Genomic DNA, 14,182 nt, shown 5'->3' on the forward strand with positions numbered 1-14,182 from the left:
CAAAGTCTTCCCCAGGCCTCATTGCGGTTCTCAATGGGTGAGAGTCTTTTAAAGGCACAAACGGCCAAATGAACAGGGGAACACAGGAGCACACAAATGCCTTTCTGGAAAAATGACCAGACTAATCCAAGTCAGCCATTTTGCTCCAGGTTCACCTACCTCAAGACAAGAAAATATCATCCGGTATTTTCTATCTAAAAGTAATTGCCTCAATGGAAACACTCAACATATTAATGGTGTTATCATAAAAAGGAGCCAATGGGCTAGAGTTTGCCCTCATTATATGAAAACAGGTTTGAGTGTGTTCTAACATTCTTTGGGAGCTGCCCCGCAGACTTCCTGGTCTCCCTCCACTATTTCTGGGATTTCCTGCCATGTAATTTTTTCCCCAGAGTGAAAGAGTCAATCATAGGGACATGGGTTTAAGGTGCGAGGGGCAAAGTTTAGATGTGCGAGGGAGGTTTCTTTCACACAGAGGGTAGCGGGTGCCTGGAACTCGCTGCCGGAGGAGGTGGTGGAAGCAGTTATGATAGTGATGTTTAATGGCGTCTTGACAAACACATGAATAGGATGGGAATAGAGGGATACGGACCCCGGAAGTGTAGAACGTTTTAGGTTAGACAGGCAGCATGGTCGGCGCAGGCTTGGAGGGCCAAAGGGCCTGTTCCTGTGCTGTACTTTTCTTTGTTCTTTGAAGGTGATGGCCCCAAAACAGACAACCATATGGGTAATAGTGTGGAAATGAGTTGTTGCAAGAGGTGCAATTTTATCTCCAACATCCAGTGTTGCTGTGGCAGCAGGTTTAATATTTTGATGGACAAATGCATTTTCAATTAATTGCATGGCACTCAATTACTTGCTGCATTATAAGCAATTTTTAAAAAATAAAGACTTCCACAGCACACAAGAGGCTGTAGTGTAGCAAGCCTCCAAGGCCTGTTGCAGTCATTTTGCATAGCTACTTTCACAATAGGCCTCAGTGAAGGCTGGAAACCAGGTCAGTTATTTGACGTCCCTGACAACTGAAAATTGGCGAGGGTCAAGGTGCAGCTTTTCTAAACAAAACTCCAACCTTGGCGCAATGCCAGTAGCTAACATACCAGCAGAATATTTAGGCCAATAAGGAGCATCCAAATGCAGCATTCAATGTGTTAGATCGTGCGACCCTAATCAGAGTAACCACCATAAAAATCTAGCTGACAGCAAACCCAAAACTTTAAAATAATTTCCTTAGAATTAAATAATAGAGGTTTACTCGTCAAATTGGAATACAAATATAATTCTCGCCATCATTTCAGATCACTTCACCCTTCCTATCACAAAACACGTTGGCCATTAACAGCAACACTAAAATCAGCAGCAGTCATGGGGCGATTTTCACATCCATCGGGCAGACTGTCCACCCCATGGAACTAAATATTATATGCCAACATGGCTGCTGTGTCACAACAGCAGGCAACGTAGCAACAGTCACAGTTTACAATACTTCCAAGTTTTGTATCATCCACAAAGTTTGAACTTGTCCCCTGCACACCCAGATCTAGATCACTAACATATATTAGGAAAAGCAAGGCTCCCAATACCAACCCCTAGGGAACACCACTGCAAACATTCCTCCAGCCTGAACAATATCCATTCTGCTTCCTATTATTCAGCCTGTGGTCAGGTGACCCAGGGGAGAGGCACATGTTGACAGGGGAAGGTGGCAGGAGTTGTTCAGTGGAACAGATGTGGGAGGAAAAGAGTTCAGACAGCAGAGGTGAAGCAGACAAAATAAAGAGACACCTACATTTTGCTGGCCCTATTGCCAGCAACCAGGCCTCGGAGTTCATTTCATTAGGCTATGTCCACCAGCAGATATACACACATTTAAAGGGGCCTCAGAACTGATTCGAGTTCACAGCAGAGTCTCCGCTCCATAGACACTGTTGCTGCCTCAGAACTTGCAACCCCAATTAGGAATTCCATCTTGAAACCCCACTGGGGATTTTGACCCTCAATTCGGGAACCGCTGGCATAAATGCTGTTTGCCCCCCCCTTGTTCATCCTTCAAGGTGAAGGTGACCATGTTCACCATTTGGGGTGTTAGGTAGGGTCCAATATGTACATAGGTCATTGCTGAGGCCGATTCGCAATTGGGAAGTTATGCTGCAAACAGGTCAGGGTATCACAGGTGATTGAATTTTGGATGAGTTGGTGGCTGGGGATTTCCTCTTCTTGCATTTTCTTGCCCACTCTGATGTGCGTTTTCTTTCGGAGTAGGCCGCACCCTTTTTTAATTTGGTTGCCCTAGGTGCAGAGATCCTGTGCACGCTCCTGGTGACATCCCAGCCTCAAGTTCTCCAAAAAAACAAGTGTCAGGTCATCTGGCTTGCCACTTATCAGCTGAAGCCTGAATGTTGGCCAGGTCTTACCACAGGCTGGCATGAACTGCTGCTGAAATCGTCACCCCTGCCCCTTTGTTATCTCTGGGATTGACTGGCCTGCTGCCTATGGTCTACCTCTCGTAAACTTGAGGAGATCCCAAACTGTTGCTCATGTTGCAACTCGTACCAAGTCTCGTTCATCCATCCATCCCTCCATTTCTCACTGCTCTACCCTGACTCAAGTTAAGCACTCTGATAATTTTAAAATTGTCCTACATTAAAAATTAATTTTAAAATTTAAATTTAAAAATTAGCCATGACCTCACCTGCTTGTCTTTGCAATTTCCTCCAGACCCACAATCCTTTCGAGATATCTGCACTCCTTTAATTCTGGTCTCTTGAACATCCCCGATTTTAATCACTCTGCCACTGGTGGCTGTGCCTTCAGCTGCCAGGGCTCTAAGCTCCGGAATTTACCTCAGTAACAGCTCTCCGCTTATCTACCTCATAGGATACCCCTTCAAGCCTATCCATTTCTAAAGGTTATGGTCATCTGTCTGAATATGTGGCCCACATCATATATTTTATAATGGCCTTGTGAAGCACCTTGGAACATTTTATTATGTGAACAGCACTATATAAATACATGTTGTGGTCCTTTCGTGATGGAATCTTATGATGGAGGGAAGCAGCAGAAAATGGCTGAGCCTAGGGCAGCTCTGTTCGGGAGCGAAGGTGACTAAGTTCCAATAACCGTTTTCTTTTTGGCAAGTTATGATTCGAGCCAGCGGGAGGTAGTCCATTTGCAGCGGACACAGATTAAGAAGTGTTAACTCAGTACGAAATAAAGTAGCAACCAAGTTGTCCTATTGAGTTCTGAACCTCAAAGCAAGTTTCTCCTAACCTGTAAGTAATACTTTTTAAAGCAAGTTTTGGTAAAGTCCAAGGTACCATTAATCAAAACGCAGATTTTATAGTGATCATAAGTACAAGATTAGAAGAATCTCTTCATATAACTTCTAGTTTTCTACCAGTCAAAATCATAAAGATATCATAGCTTCCCTGAGCTAATTTAAGTACTTGCCTGAGCCACCTTGAGTTCAATGTGAACTTGCTATTAAAATAGGTGAACTTTTCAACTATAAATTTAACAGGGAATGCTATGATACCAACAGAACAATAGTGTCCACATCCTGTTTGAGGTATGTTACACAGCGACAAGAGTAGGCCCAAGTATCCTTTTGAGCCTCTCCCGCCATTCAATTCACTCATGGTTAATCTGTACATCGGTCCCTTGATATCCTTAACTAACAATAAACTTATCGACTGCTATCGCTTCTCGGCCTTTTGGCTAAGATCAAGTGTCTGTAGATTGAGCCTTTGGGTCCAGATCTGGTATGTCTCTCTTGTGGGGACCATGAATTCGATTCAATTTGAATTAGTTTTTTGGAGCAGGCGAGGAGCTGGATTAGGGGTTCGCCCCTGACCCACACTCTGAGCCCTGGCTTGGTAACACAGAAAAGGAAATTTTTTTTTAAAAAAAACTTATCGACTGCTTTGTTATTTTTACTCTAATTGTATTTACTCTGCAATTTCTTGGAGATCTAATCAAAAGGAAGTTGGAGTGCAACTGGGTGTGCATATTTCAAGCTGAACTGCCCATAATGTCTGCCAACCTGGGTACAGTAACGTTGTGATAATATCACTGGAATATTAGAGCTCTGAACTCATGATCTGGAAACCTGGAATCAAATCGCACCACGCTAGCTGGGGGAATTTAAATTAGTTAAATAAAGCTGGAATTAAAAGGCAACTCTCAGGAAAGGGTGATTAAGAAAATACCTGATCGATGTAAAAACCCATTTGATTCTCTAATGTCCTTTAGGAAAGGAAATCTTTCATCCTGACCCACTCTGGCTCACGTGTGACTGCAGGTGCACAGAGAGTGAAAATTTGTGCATGTGAGAGAAAGTGGTGGGACAGTTGTTGATCCCTAGCTGCCTCCGGATTGGCCTGGCAAGCTATGCAGTTGTATCAAAGCACTCCAGAACAGTCTAATTAGAATAAAACTGGACGCCTCACCTGAATACATCAAAGGCATAACCTGCCCAACACAGTCTACTCAGCAAAGTCCTCCTCATTAATATCTGAGGGCTTGTCATGCGCACAGAATTATACCTCTCAATGTTCCAGACTCTGCCTTGCGGAGTGCAGCTCCAACAACATTCAAGAAGCTAGACGCTATCCAGAACAAAGTAGCCTGCTTCATTGGATCCGCATTCACCTTCGTAAATATTCACTCTTTTTCCACCAGTGCACTATCTACAAGCACTGCAACAATTTGTCACGCTACTTAGGAACATAGGGACAGAAATAGGCCATTCTTCCCATCGAGCCTGCTCAGCCATTCAATTAAATCATGGTTGATCATCTACCTCAGTGGCATTTGGACTTCAACAGTACCTTCCAAATGGGTGACCTCTACCACGTAGAACAAAGGCAACCGACATATGGGGGGAAAAACATCTACAAGTACCTCTCCAAGTCACAAATTATCCTGACTTTGAACTATAATTGCCATTCCTTCATCCTACATCCAGGAACTCCCTGTCCAACAACATTACCTGCACAGCACAAACTGTAGCAGTTCAAGAATGTGGTGCACCAATACCTTTGAGGGCAACTGGAGATGGGCAATAAAAATGGCCTTGCTGACAACACCCACGTTCCATTAACTGTTCTGCCTATCCCTTTCTTTCTGTTTTGAAGCCATTTGGAAGTCACTCAGCTACAGAGCAAGCACTGATGGAATGAAAATCTCCTCTGCTTCGTGGCTATTAACATTCCTGATTGAAATGAACTTAAGCAATGTTAAAGGTTAACTGTAGTGTTCTGTCAACAAAAAACGGTTATTAATTTGGTGATAACTGGCAATTGAACAGCAAAAACAGGATGACTGGTATGAAGCAGGCTGGTGCAGTAAAGGTGCTCTGGGTTCAGGACTGGGAGTTCATTGTTGCAAAGTAAGGGAGTTTCATTCTAATTTCATGTTGCTCCACGGTATTGTCACCATGAGCCCAAAAGGAAAATTTTCCATTCCCCAGCAGCAATTTCCTATACCTTGAATGGGCATAAAAGTCACAGAATCTTCATAAATAAAAGGTTTCAATTTGAAAAGAATTGAAAAGAATTGAAAAAGGATAAATTATGATTTCATATTCTGATATGCAATATTGAAAGTTGGTGAGCTAAATAGGGGAAATAAGGGGTTACTGAACTAGATCGTGATTGCTAAAGAGAACAGTAAAAACCACAGGATGCCACAGCAATTAAATAATGTCCACCTTTAGATGTGTGTTTCCCACGAGCCACAATATAATTGAAATCAGTGGATCCTATAATTTACTTAGTCCGTATGACTCCACAAACACCAGCTGTTCTACAGCAAGCGCCAGGCCATTAAACTTGTCTATTTCTTTTTATTTACTTGAAAGCATTTCAAATGTACTTACAGGGGAATTACCACCTTCCCAATCGTAGCGCAACATGTAACCCAACAGGATACCATTAATTTCCTCCTCCGGAGGTCCAACCCATTCGATCGTCAACGTGGAAACAATCACGTGTGTGCTGACAATATGAGGGGAGGCCGTTGGGACTGCAAAGGAAAGAAATGCATGAGTCATCTTGTCTTCAAACTGCTTGAACGTTGCTGCACTTAATTTCCTTTGTACAAAAAAACCCAAATCTATCAGAATATGCGGAACATGTTTGGTGGTGGTGATGGTGGTGGTTGGGGGAGGAGGAGGAGGAGGAGTGGTAGTAGTGTAGTGTCGTCGGTGGAGAGAGGGGGAATTTGATGGAGTCAAACGTGAGCCAACATTCCAAGGCGCGAGGTAGCGGTGCATGTTTAACCAAACCGGAAGAAAATTGAATTTTATACCTCAACCAATGGTACAAAATGAAAGTGAATACTGAGATAATGTTTCCACTTGTTGTCAAAAGCAGAGCTAAAAGCCATCAATGTAAGATGGTCACTAAGTAATCAAATAGGAAATTCTTTTTAAAAAAAATATAAATTTAGAGTGCCCAATTATTTTCTTTCCCATTAAGGGGCAATTTAGCGTGGCCAATCCACCTAACCTGATCATCTTTGGGTACAGGCGCCGGAACGTGGCGACTAGGGGCTTTTCACAGTAACTTCATTGAAGCCTATTTGTGACAATGGGCGATTATTATTATTATTGTGGGGGTGAGACCCACGCAGACACAGGGAGAATGTGCAAACTCCACATGGGCAGTGTCCCGGGGCCGGGATCGAACACAAAATAGGAAATTCAAAATAAACGTCTTCACCCTACAGTTGATGAGTGGAACTCGCTAAAGTGCAGAGCAGCTGAAATGATTGGTACAATGTTATTTCAGGGAAGGTTAGGCAAGCGTATAACGGAGAAGAGGATTATGCCAACAGATTTAGATGGGGAAGAAGCTTTCCAGGACATATTTACAATTTTGCTGCACAAAATGAATGCACAGCAACTTACCACTTCATAGAATGGAGGCTTTGGATTGATACTGCGATAGGAAGAAGAGGATGGAGAGGAGTTACCTAAGTTTGAAATAGGGGCAAGAGCAGCCACTTGATTGTGCTTCACCATTTAGTTACATCATGTCTGATCCTTTACCTCAATTGCACTTTCCCCTCACAATCCCCTTATCTGTTGACCACCTTAAAAGTCTGAAGATCTTTTGATCGCCACCGTTAAAACCTTCAACAACATCCACTATTAGCTGGGGCAGGAAATGATTCACAATCCTTTGAGTGAAGAAATTTCTTCTTACCTCAGTTCTAAATGTCTGATCCCTTTACCCTGAGACCAAGTTCTAGATTTACTGGCTGGGAAAATATCTCCTGAGCATTCACCCTGTCAAGCTCTCTGTGTATTCCAATGAGAGCACCTCTCATTCTTCTAAATTAAAGATATTAAAAACCTAATCTACTCAATTTCTCCTCAAAGGACACTCGGCTGTGTCCAGGAGTCACTTGTTGAGTTTGCTCAACAGCAACTCGAAGCACGTATATCCTTCCGTAGGTAAAGAAACAAAGATGCACACAGTGCTCCAGGGGTGATATCATCCAAGACCAGCAGAATCACAAAAAGACTTCCTATGGTACTCCAATCAATCCCCAGGCAAAAAAGGCCAATTTACCATATTTGCCTTCCTAATTACTCGCTGTATCTGCATGTTACATTTGTGCTCTACTTTGTGTTTTGTGTACAAGGACACCCAAATGCCTCCGGACACCAACATTCAATAGTTTCTCACCATTTAAAACTCTTCTCTTTTTGCACTGTTCCTGCCGAAGTGAATAACCCTGCATTTCTCCACATTACGCTTCACCTGCCATCTTCCTGAACAATTACTGATCATACAATGGGTGAAATTCTCCGTCTCGCGACGTCACAAAGGCGAACCGCAATCTTGCGTAGGATCGGCAAAATCGAGGTCCGTGCCCGGCACCAATTCGGATGCCATGCTCCGGTCCCTCGCTGGTGACGATAACGAGGATTGCGCCCAGCGCCTGAGTGCAAAACCGGCATCTGCATGCATACAAATGTGATTAGCGGATTGAACACAGTATGCTCCACCTTGCCGTGATGCTCCACTCCTCTCCAATGGAAGTCACACAGGCGTGAATTACTCCTACAAGTATTGACAAACATCGACCCGGCGACATGGGTGCGAAGGAAGAGCGGTAGGCTAAAAAACATTGAAAAACCATTGAAAACTGTCAGGCTTGCTGGGAGATGGCTGCCTGGGCCGAGGGCAGTAGTGGGTAGTGACTTGGTGCCGGTGTCCCCCCTCGGGATCGGGTTCAGACCACAAGAGAAAATGCTGGAAAATCTCAGCAGGTCTGGCAGCATCTGTAGGGAGAGAAAAGAGCTAACGTCAGACCACCGTTGCTTTAGTCTGTTTTTTGAATGTACACTTTCGTGCTACGTACTGGCTGGTCACACTGCTGAGTGCTGCCTGTGTCCTTTAAATGCTCAGAAGGCCTCTGGTCATCTCCCAGGCAGTGTTCAGCAGGGCATACTTGACCCACCTTGCGGAAAAGGATGTCCCTCCGCTCCTCACTGGCATGGAGCTAAGGGTCCACCTAAGAAGTGGAACGGTAGCACAGTGGTTAGCATTGTTGCTTCTAGGCGCCAGGGACCAGGGTTCAATTCCCGACTTGGGTCACTGGTGTGCGAAGTCTGCACGTTCTCCCAGTGGCTCGTGGGTTTCCACTGGGTGCTCCGGTTTCCTCCCACAAGTCCAAGGCTGGTTAGGTGAATTGGACATTCTGAATTCTCCCTCAGTGTACCTGAACAGGCTAGTAGTGTGGCGACCAAGGGATTTTTACCGTAACTTCATTGCAGTGTTAATGTAAGCCTACTTGTGACACAAAAAAAGATTATTATATCAGGTGGTAGAATCGATATTTGTCGAGGTTGGTGAAAAACAAGGGTTAGAAAACGCTGGGGGAAGTAGTTTATAGGGCCCCTAGCAGCAGTAAGCCTACTTGTGACACTAATAAACATTATTATTACCTTGCATTGGCAGCACGTGGCACAGTGGTTAGCATTGCTGCCTACGGCACTGAGGTCCCAGGTTCGAATCCCGGCCCTGCGTCACTGTCCGTGTGGAGTTTGTACATTCTCCCCGCGTCTGTGTGGGTTTCACCCCCACAACCTAAAGATGTGCAGGTTAGGTGGATTGGCCACACTAAATTGCCCCTTAATTGGAAAAGGAAATAATTGGATACTCTAAATTTTTTTTTAAATTATTACCTTGGACTCCTGATATCTGGGGGCAGGTCTTCTGTGAGCCATCTTGGTGGCTGCAGTGAGTGTGGTAAGTGGAGTGCTTAAAAACAGCTCCAAGTGCCAAGCTCCTTTGCGCTAACTCCTGTCCCAGCGGTTAGAATGCCCACTGGGCTGGGAATTGCTCGGAATTCGTGCCAGCAAAGTGCTGGCCTATTAGCATGTCCTGAATTGCTCCTCGAATAGCATTCCAATGGGAACGTGAACCACACGCAATTCAGTCCTGGCACCAACGCTTAAGGTGGGACCTTCCCAAAAGGGAACAAAGTCCCCTAGCGAGCATGTTTAGCTGCATGTTCCCCGACACTCTCAGTGCCGAGAAACATGTGGCTAGTCAACACTACTTGTGTTGAATAATGGGCCTGAACGAGGAACGCACGCCCGAGGCCACACATAACCCTGTTTCTTTACAACGGGGAGCTTTGCTCGTCAGAACTGCCCGTTGGAGCGAGAGATCGGGAAATTTAGAAATGGCGTCCCGATCTCCGAGGCCCACAAATAAAATCCCCGACCTCCCCCAGCCCGAACACAGGCATGGGAGGGCAGTGCCAACCTGGCACCATGGCAGTGCCCCAGCCAGCTGGCACTGCCACGTGGGCACACTGGTAGTGCCAGGATGGCACCAAGCTGGTACTGCCAGGATGGCACCAAGCTGGTACTGCCAGGGTGTCAGGCTGGCACTGCCTCAGTGGCAGGCTGGCACTCCCAGGGTACCCAGGTGGCACCAGCAGTGCCAGAGGTCCACCCTGCTCAAAGGGGATGCAGTTGGGGGCCTCTTATCCCCTTGGAGACCCCCATGAGTGCTGTTCCATCTGGTCGCCGTTTGTGGGGACCAGTGCTGAACAGGGCTCGCCTGAGGTCTCCAAGGCGAAGGGATTGAATCCCAAAGCATCGGGTACCTTGAAAATCTGCACATTGGACATAAGGGAGTGACGGGTGCCTCAGTGTGGTCCCCGATAAGGAACAACCATAGGTTCGATCCGGGAAGGATAGATGGGGGATTTAAATCTTGGCAGCGAGCAGGAATTGCGAAATTGAAGGACTTGTTCTTAGAAGGGACGTTCACGAGTCTGGGAGCACTGACAGAAAAATATGGGTTGCCACCTGGGAATGCATTTTGCTATATGCAAGTGAGGGCATTTGTGAGGCAACAGGTGAGGGAATTTCCGCAGCTCCCGGCGCAAGAGATCCACGACAGAGTGATTTCGGGGGCATGGGTGGGTGATGGTAGGGTGTCAGATATATACAGGGAAATGAGAGACGAGGGGGAGACGATGGTAGAGGAGCTGAAGGGAAAATGGGAGGAGGAGCTGGGGGAAGAGATTGAGGAGGGGCTGTGGGCAGATGCCCTAAGTAGGGTAAACTCTTCGTCCTCGTGTGCCAGGCTCAGCCTAATACAATTCAAGGTTCTACACAGGGCGCATATGACGGGAGCAAGGCTGAGTAGATTTTGGAGTGGAGGATAGGTGCAGGAGATGCGCGGGAAGCCCGGCGAACCACACCCGCATGTTTTGGTCATGTCCGGTATTGCATGGGTTCTGGGTGGGTGTGGCAAAAGTGATCTCGAAGGTGGTGGGCGTCCGGGTCAAACCAAGCTGGGGGTTGGCTATATTTGGGGTTGCAGATGAGCCGGGAGTGCAGGAGGCGAGAGAGGCCGACGTGTTGGCCTTTGCGTCCCTAGTAGCCCAGCGAAGGATTCTGCTTGTGTGGAAAGAAGCTAAGCCCCCGGGTGTGGAGGCCTGGATCAACGACATGGCAGGGTTTATAAAACTGGAGCGGATAAAATATGCACAAAGAGGTTCGGCTCAAGGGTTCACCGGACGGTGGCAACCGTTCCTCGACTATCTCGCAGAGCGATAAGGGAAAATAGGAAAGACAGCAGCAGCAACCCAGGGGGGAGGGGGGGGGGGGCTCATTTGGGTCTTCAGGGGTTTTATGTGTGTGTTTATATATTAGTTATTAGTTATTTAGTTATTTATATTTGATTTCACAAAGTTACTATTTCAGTTATTATTTCTGTTGTTTCTTATTTTGTTGTTGGCAGTTGCCGTTAGTTAGCATATTATTTATTTAAAAAATGATCAATGTATATATTATTACAAAGTTGTAAAATGGGAAATTTTTGTTTGATGAAAAACTTTAATAAAATATATTTTAAAAAAAAAAGAAAATCTGCACATTAGAGTAAGGCCAGTGGTCTCGCTCTAATATGCAGATTTGCCAAAAAGTGACCCTGACCATTGTGGGCGGGATTCTCCTCGCAATGTCTTGCGAGGCGTTGTGAGCCGTGTGTATCCCGGAAGTGGGGTCTCCCGGCTTTCACCGGCCACGCTGCACCACAGCGAGATACTTTTCTGCCGCAGTATGGCCGGAAGATCGCACCCTTAGTCTTCCAAACAGAGAATTGTGTCCAGTATCTGTATCCCTTCACAGATTTGCATGTTTACTGTTCCATCTAGCTTTGTATCATCAGCACACTTCTCAACCCCTTCAACTAATTCATTGATATAAATTGTAAATAGTTGAGGTCCAGCACTGACCCTTGTGATACCTCAGTAGCAACCACCTGTCAATCTGACAATTACCATTTATTCCTGTCCTTTTACCAATTCTCTTACCTTGCTAATATATTACCCCAAACCCCATGAGCCCTTATCCTGTGCAACAGCCTTTTTTGAGGCACCTAAACAAACAGCTTTTGAAAAACCAAATATTCTAGATCCACTGTTTCCTCTTATCTACTCGACTAATTGCATGGATTTATCAAACAGCATTTTCCTTTCAAAAAACAATTGATTCGATGGAATCATGTGATGATTTTCTAAGTCTCTGATTAGCACCTCCTTAATAGGGCAGCACAGTAGCATAGTGGTTAGCACAGTTTCTTCACAGCTCCAGGGTCCCAGGTTCGATTCCCGGCTTGGGTCACTGACTGTGTAGAGTTTGCACGTTCTCCCCGTGTGTGCGTGGGATTCCTCCGGGTGCTCCGGTTTCCTCCCACAGTCCAAAGATGTGCGGGTTAGGTGGATTGGCCATGCTAAAATGCTCTTAGTGTCCAAAAAGGTTAAGTGGGATTACTGGGATAGGGTGGAGGTGTGGGCTTGAGTAGGGTGCTCTTTCCAAGAGCCGGTGCAGACTCGATGGGCCGAATGGCCTCCTTCTGCACTATAAACTCTATGATTCTATGAATAATGGATTCCAGCATTTTCCCAATTGATGTCAAGCTAACGGACCTGTTTTATCTCCCTCCTTCCTTGAATAATGATGTTACATTTCCCAACTTTCAATCCTCTGGAACTATTCCGGAACGTAGAAGATTTTGGAAGATCACCAGCACTACATCCACCTCATACAGAATCCCCGGATGGAGTCAATCAGGTCCAAGAGATTTGTCAACCTTTAGTCTCAATAATTTCTCCTGTACATCTCTTTACTAATATTAATCAACATTTATTTTTAACTCAAGTTCCTCACACTCATTATATCCTTGGCAAGCAAAAAAAAATGTTTGCTTTCTTTGTTATTTCCTTATTCTCCATGGTAATGTCTCCCATCTCAGCCTTTAGGACTAATTTCACAACTCTTGAGAAGTCAATTTGAAAAGAGACTTTTGAAGATATAAGAGATGCAGCAAAGGGAAAAAGGTCTCAGAACATTGGAAATTGCCAAGAAAGAAAAAAAAAACGTACCTCCTTCTGTTGTTTTGGCCTGGATCGCGGAGCACTGGAGGGACCATCCAACTTCATTCTTACAAGAGACACAAATATTGTAGGAAGTCATGGCTTGCAGCTGAAGGATGCTATACTGGAATGGTGGAACTTTAGTTTCATAGGGAAGCACTGGACCAATCATGTTTTTATCGTACCCAGCTTCCTCAACCTGATCAGAAAAACAGAAAGCAAATTCAGCCTGACACAAGGAACTTGTTGAATTCACAGTGTCACTGACAGCCGGTATTTAAGATAATTGGCAAAACGAATCTAGGTGAGAGATGAGGAGAATTTTGCTTAGGTGACGAGTTATGATTTGAAATGCACAGCTTGAAAGGCTGGTGGGAGTAGATTCAAGTAACCATCGAAAGGGAATTGGATATATATCAATGGGAAAACAGCAGATGAGTGGGGCTAATTGAATAAGCTCTTGTCAAGATACCAGTAGAAGCACCACAATGGCATGGGTGGTCTCCTTTCCTACTGTATGATTCCCTGGCAAAACTGCTTCCAGTACTGTGACAATTCACAAGCTTTCAAAATACAAGGTTAACAAAGCTGAACAGTAACAAGTGAGAGTTGTATAGTGTCCCCGAACAAAGCAGAACATCCTACACCTTGGAGAAAGTTAGATAATGAGAAAGTTATGATTAAGCGACCAAAGCTGTTGTTGAGGAAACTTTAGAAGCTAGGGTAAAAGATAGCCCAGGCAAACGAGTTGGTGGGGGCGGGGGGAAGAGTTACAAAGTCCGGGCACAGTTACAGAATTATCAACTTCTAATGCTGAGAATTAAGAGTGTGGCAAATCAAAGTATTTCCCCAGCAAACACAAAATCATTTATTAGCTGTATTTTAGATATTATTGGTCAAGCACCCTACTGCTCAATAGGACGTTCAACACCAAAATAATTTAAACAATTAGAATCAACAAGCATCACTTCATTGTTTTTAAAATAAACCACCACCCTGCCAACAACTAAAGAATTCAACCTTGGATGCAATCTATCACACGCCAATGCACACCTCACAAATGCCTTAAAGGTTAGTCATTTACTATTGGAATTCCAGTTTTGTATGACAAGATCGTGCAATCTCACTCCTGTTATCTATGTGCTTGATTTTCCCACTCACATGTAGCAGCCTATGATCCTCATTCCCATTGCATGGGCGGGATTCTCCGGCCACGTCCGCCCGGCGACCGGAGAATCCCACCCGAGGTCAATGGACTTCTCCATTGTCC

The 14,182-nt window shown here is 45.0% G+C and overlaps 1 protein-coding gene across 2 annotated transcripts in view; it reads right to left on the minus strand.

Moving 5' to 3' along the window:
• mertka (c-mer proto-oncogene tyrosine kinase a) overlaps positions 1-14,182 on the minus strand; it is a 245,025-nt gene that overhangs the window by 114,439 nt on the left and 116,404 nt on the right. For both annotated transcript variants that reach the window (XM_072500095.1, XM_072500094.1), the window contains exons 7-8: positions 12,922-13,111; positions 5,879-6,024 (exon numbers count right to left, since the gene is read on the minus strand). In XM_072500095.1, the coding sequence (XP_072356196.1) occupies positions 5,879-6,024; positions 12,922-13,111 (336 nt within the window). The remainder of the gene's footprint in view (positions 1-5,878; positions 6,025-12,921; positions 13,112-14,182) is intronic.

This window comes from Scyliorhinus torazame, chromosome 4 (assembly GCF_047496885.1).
Source record: "Scyliorhinus torazame isolate Kashiwa2021f chromosome 4, sScyTor2.1, whole genome shotgun sequence".
NCBI lineage: Eukaryota > Metazoa > Chordata > Chondrichthyes > Carcharhiniformes > Scyliorhinidae > Scyliorhinus > Scyliorhinus torazame.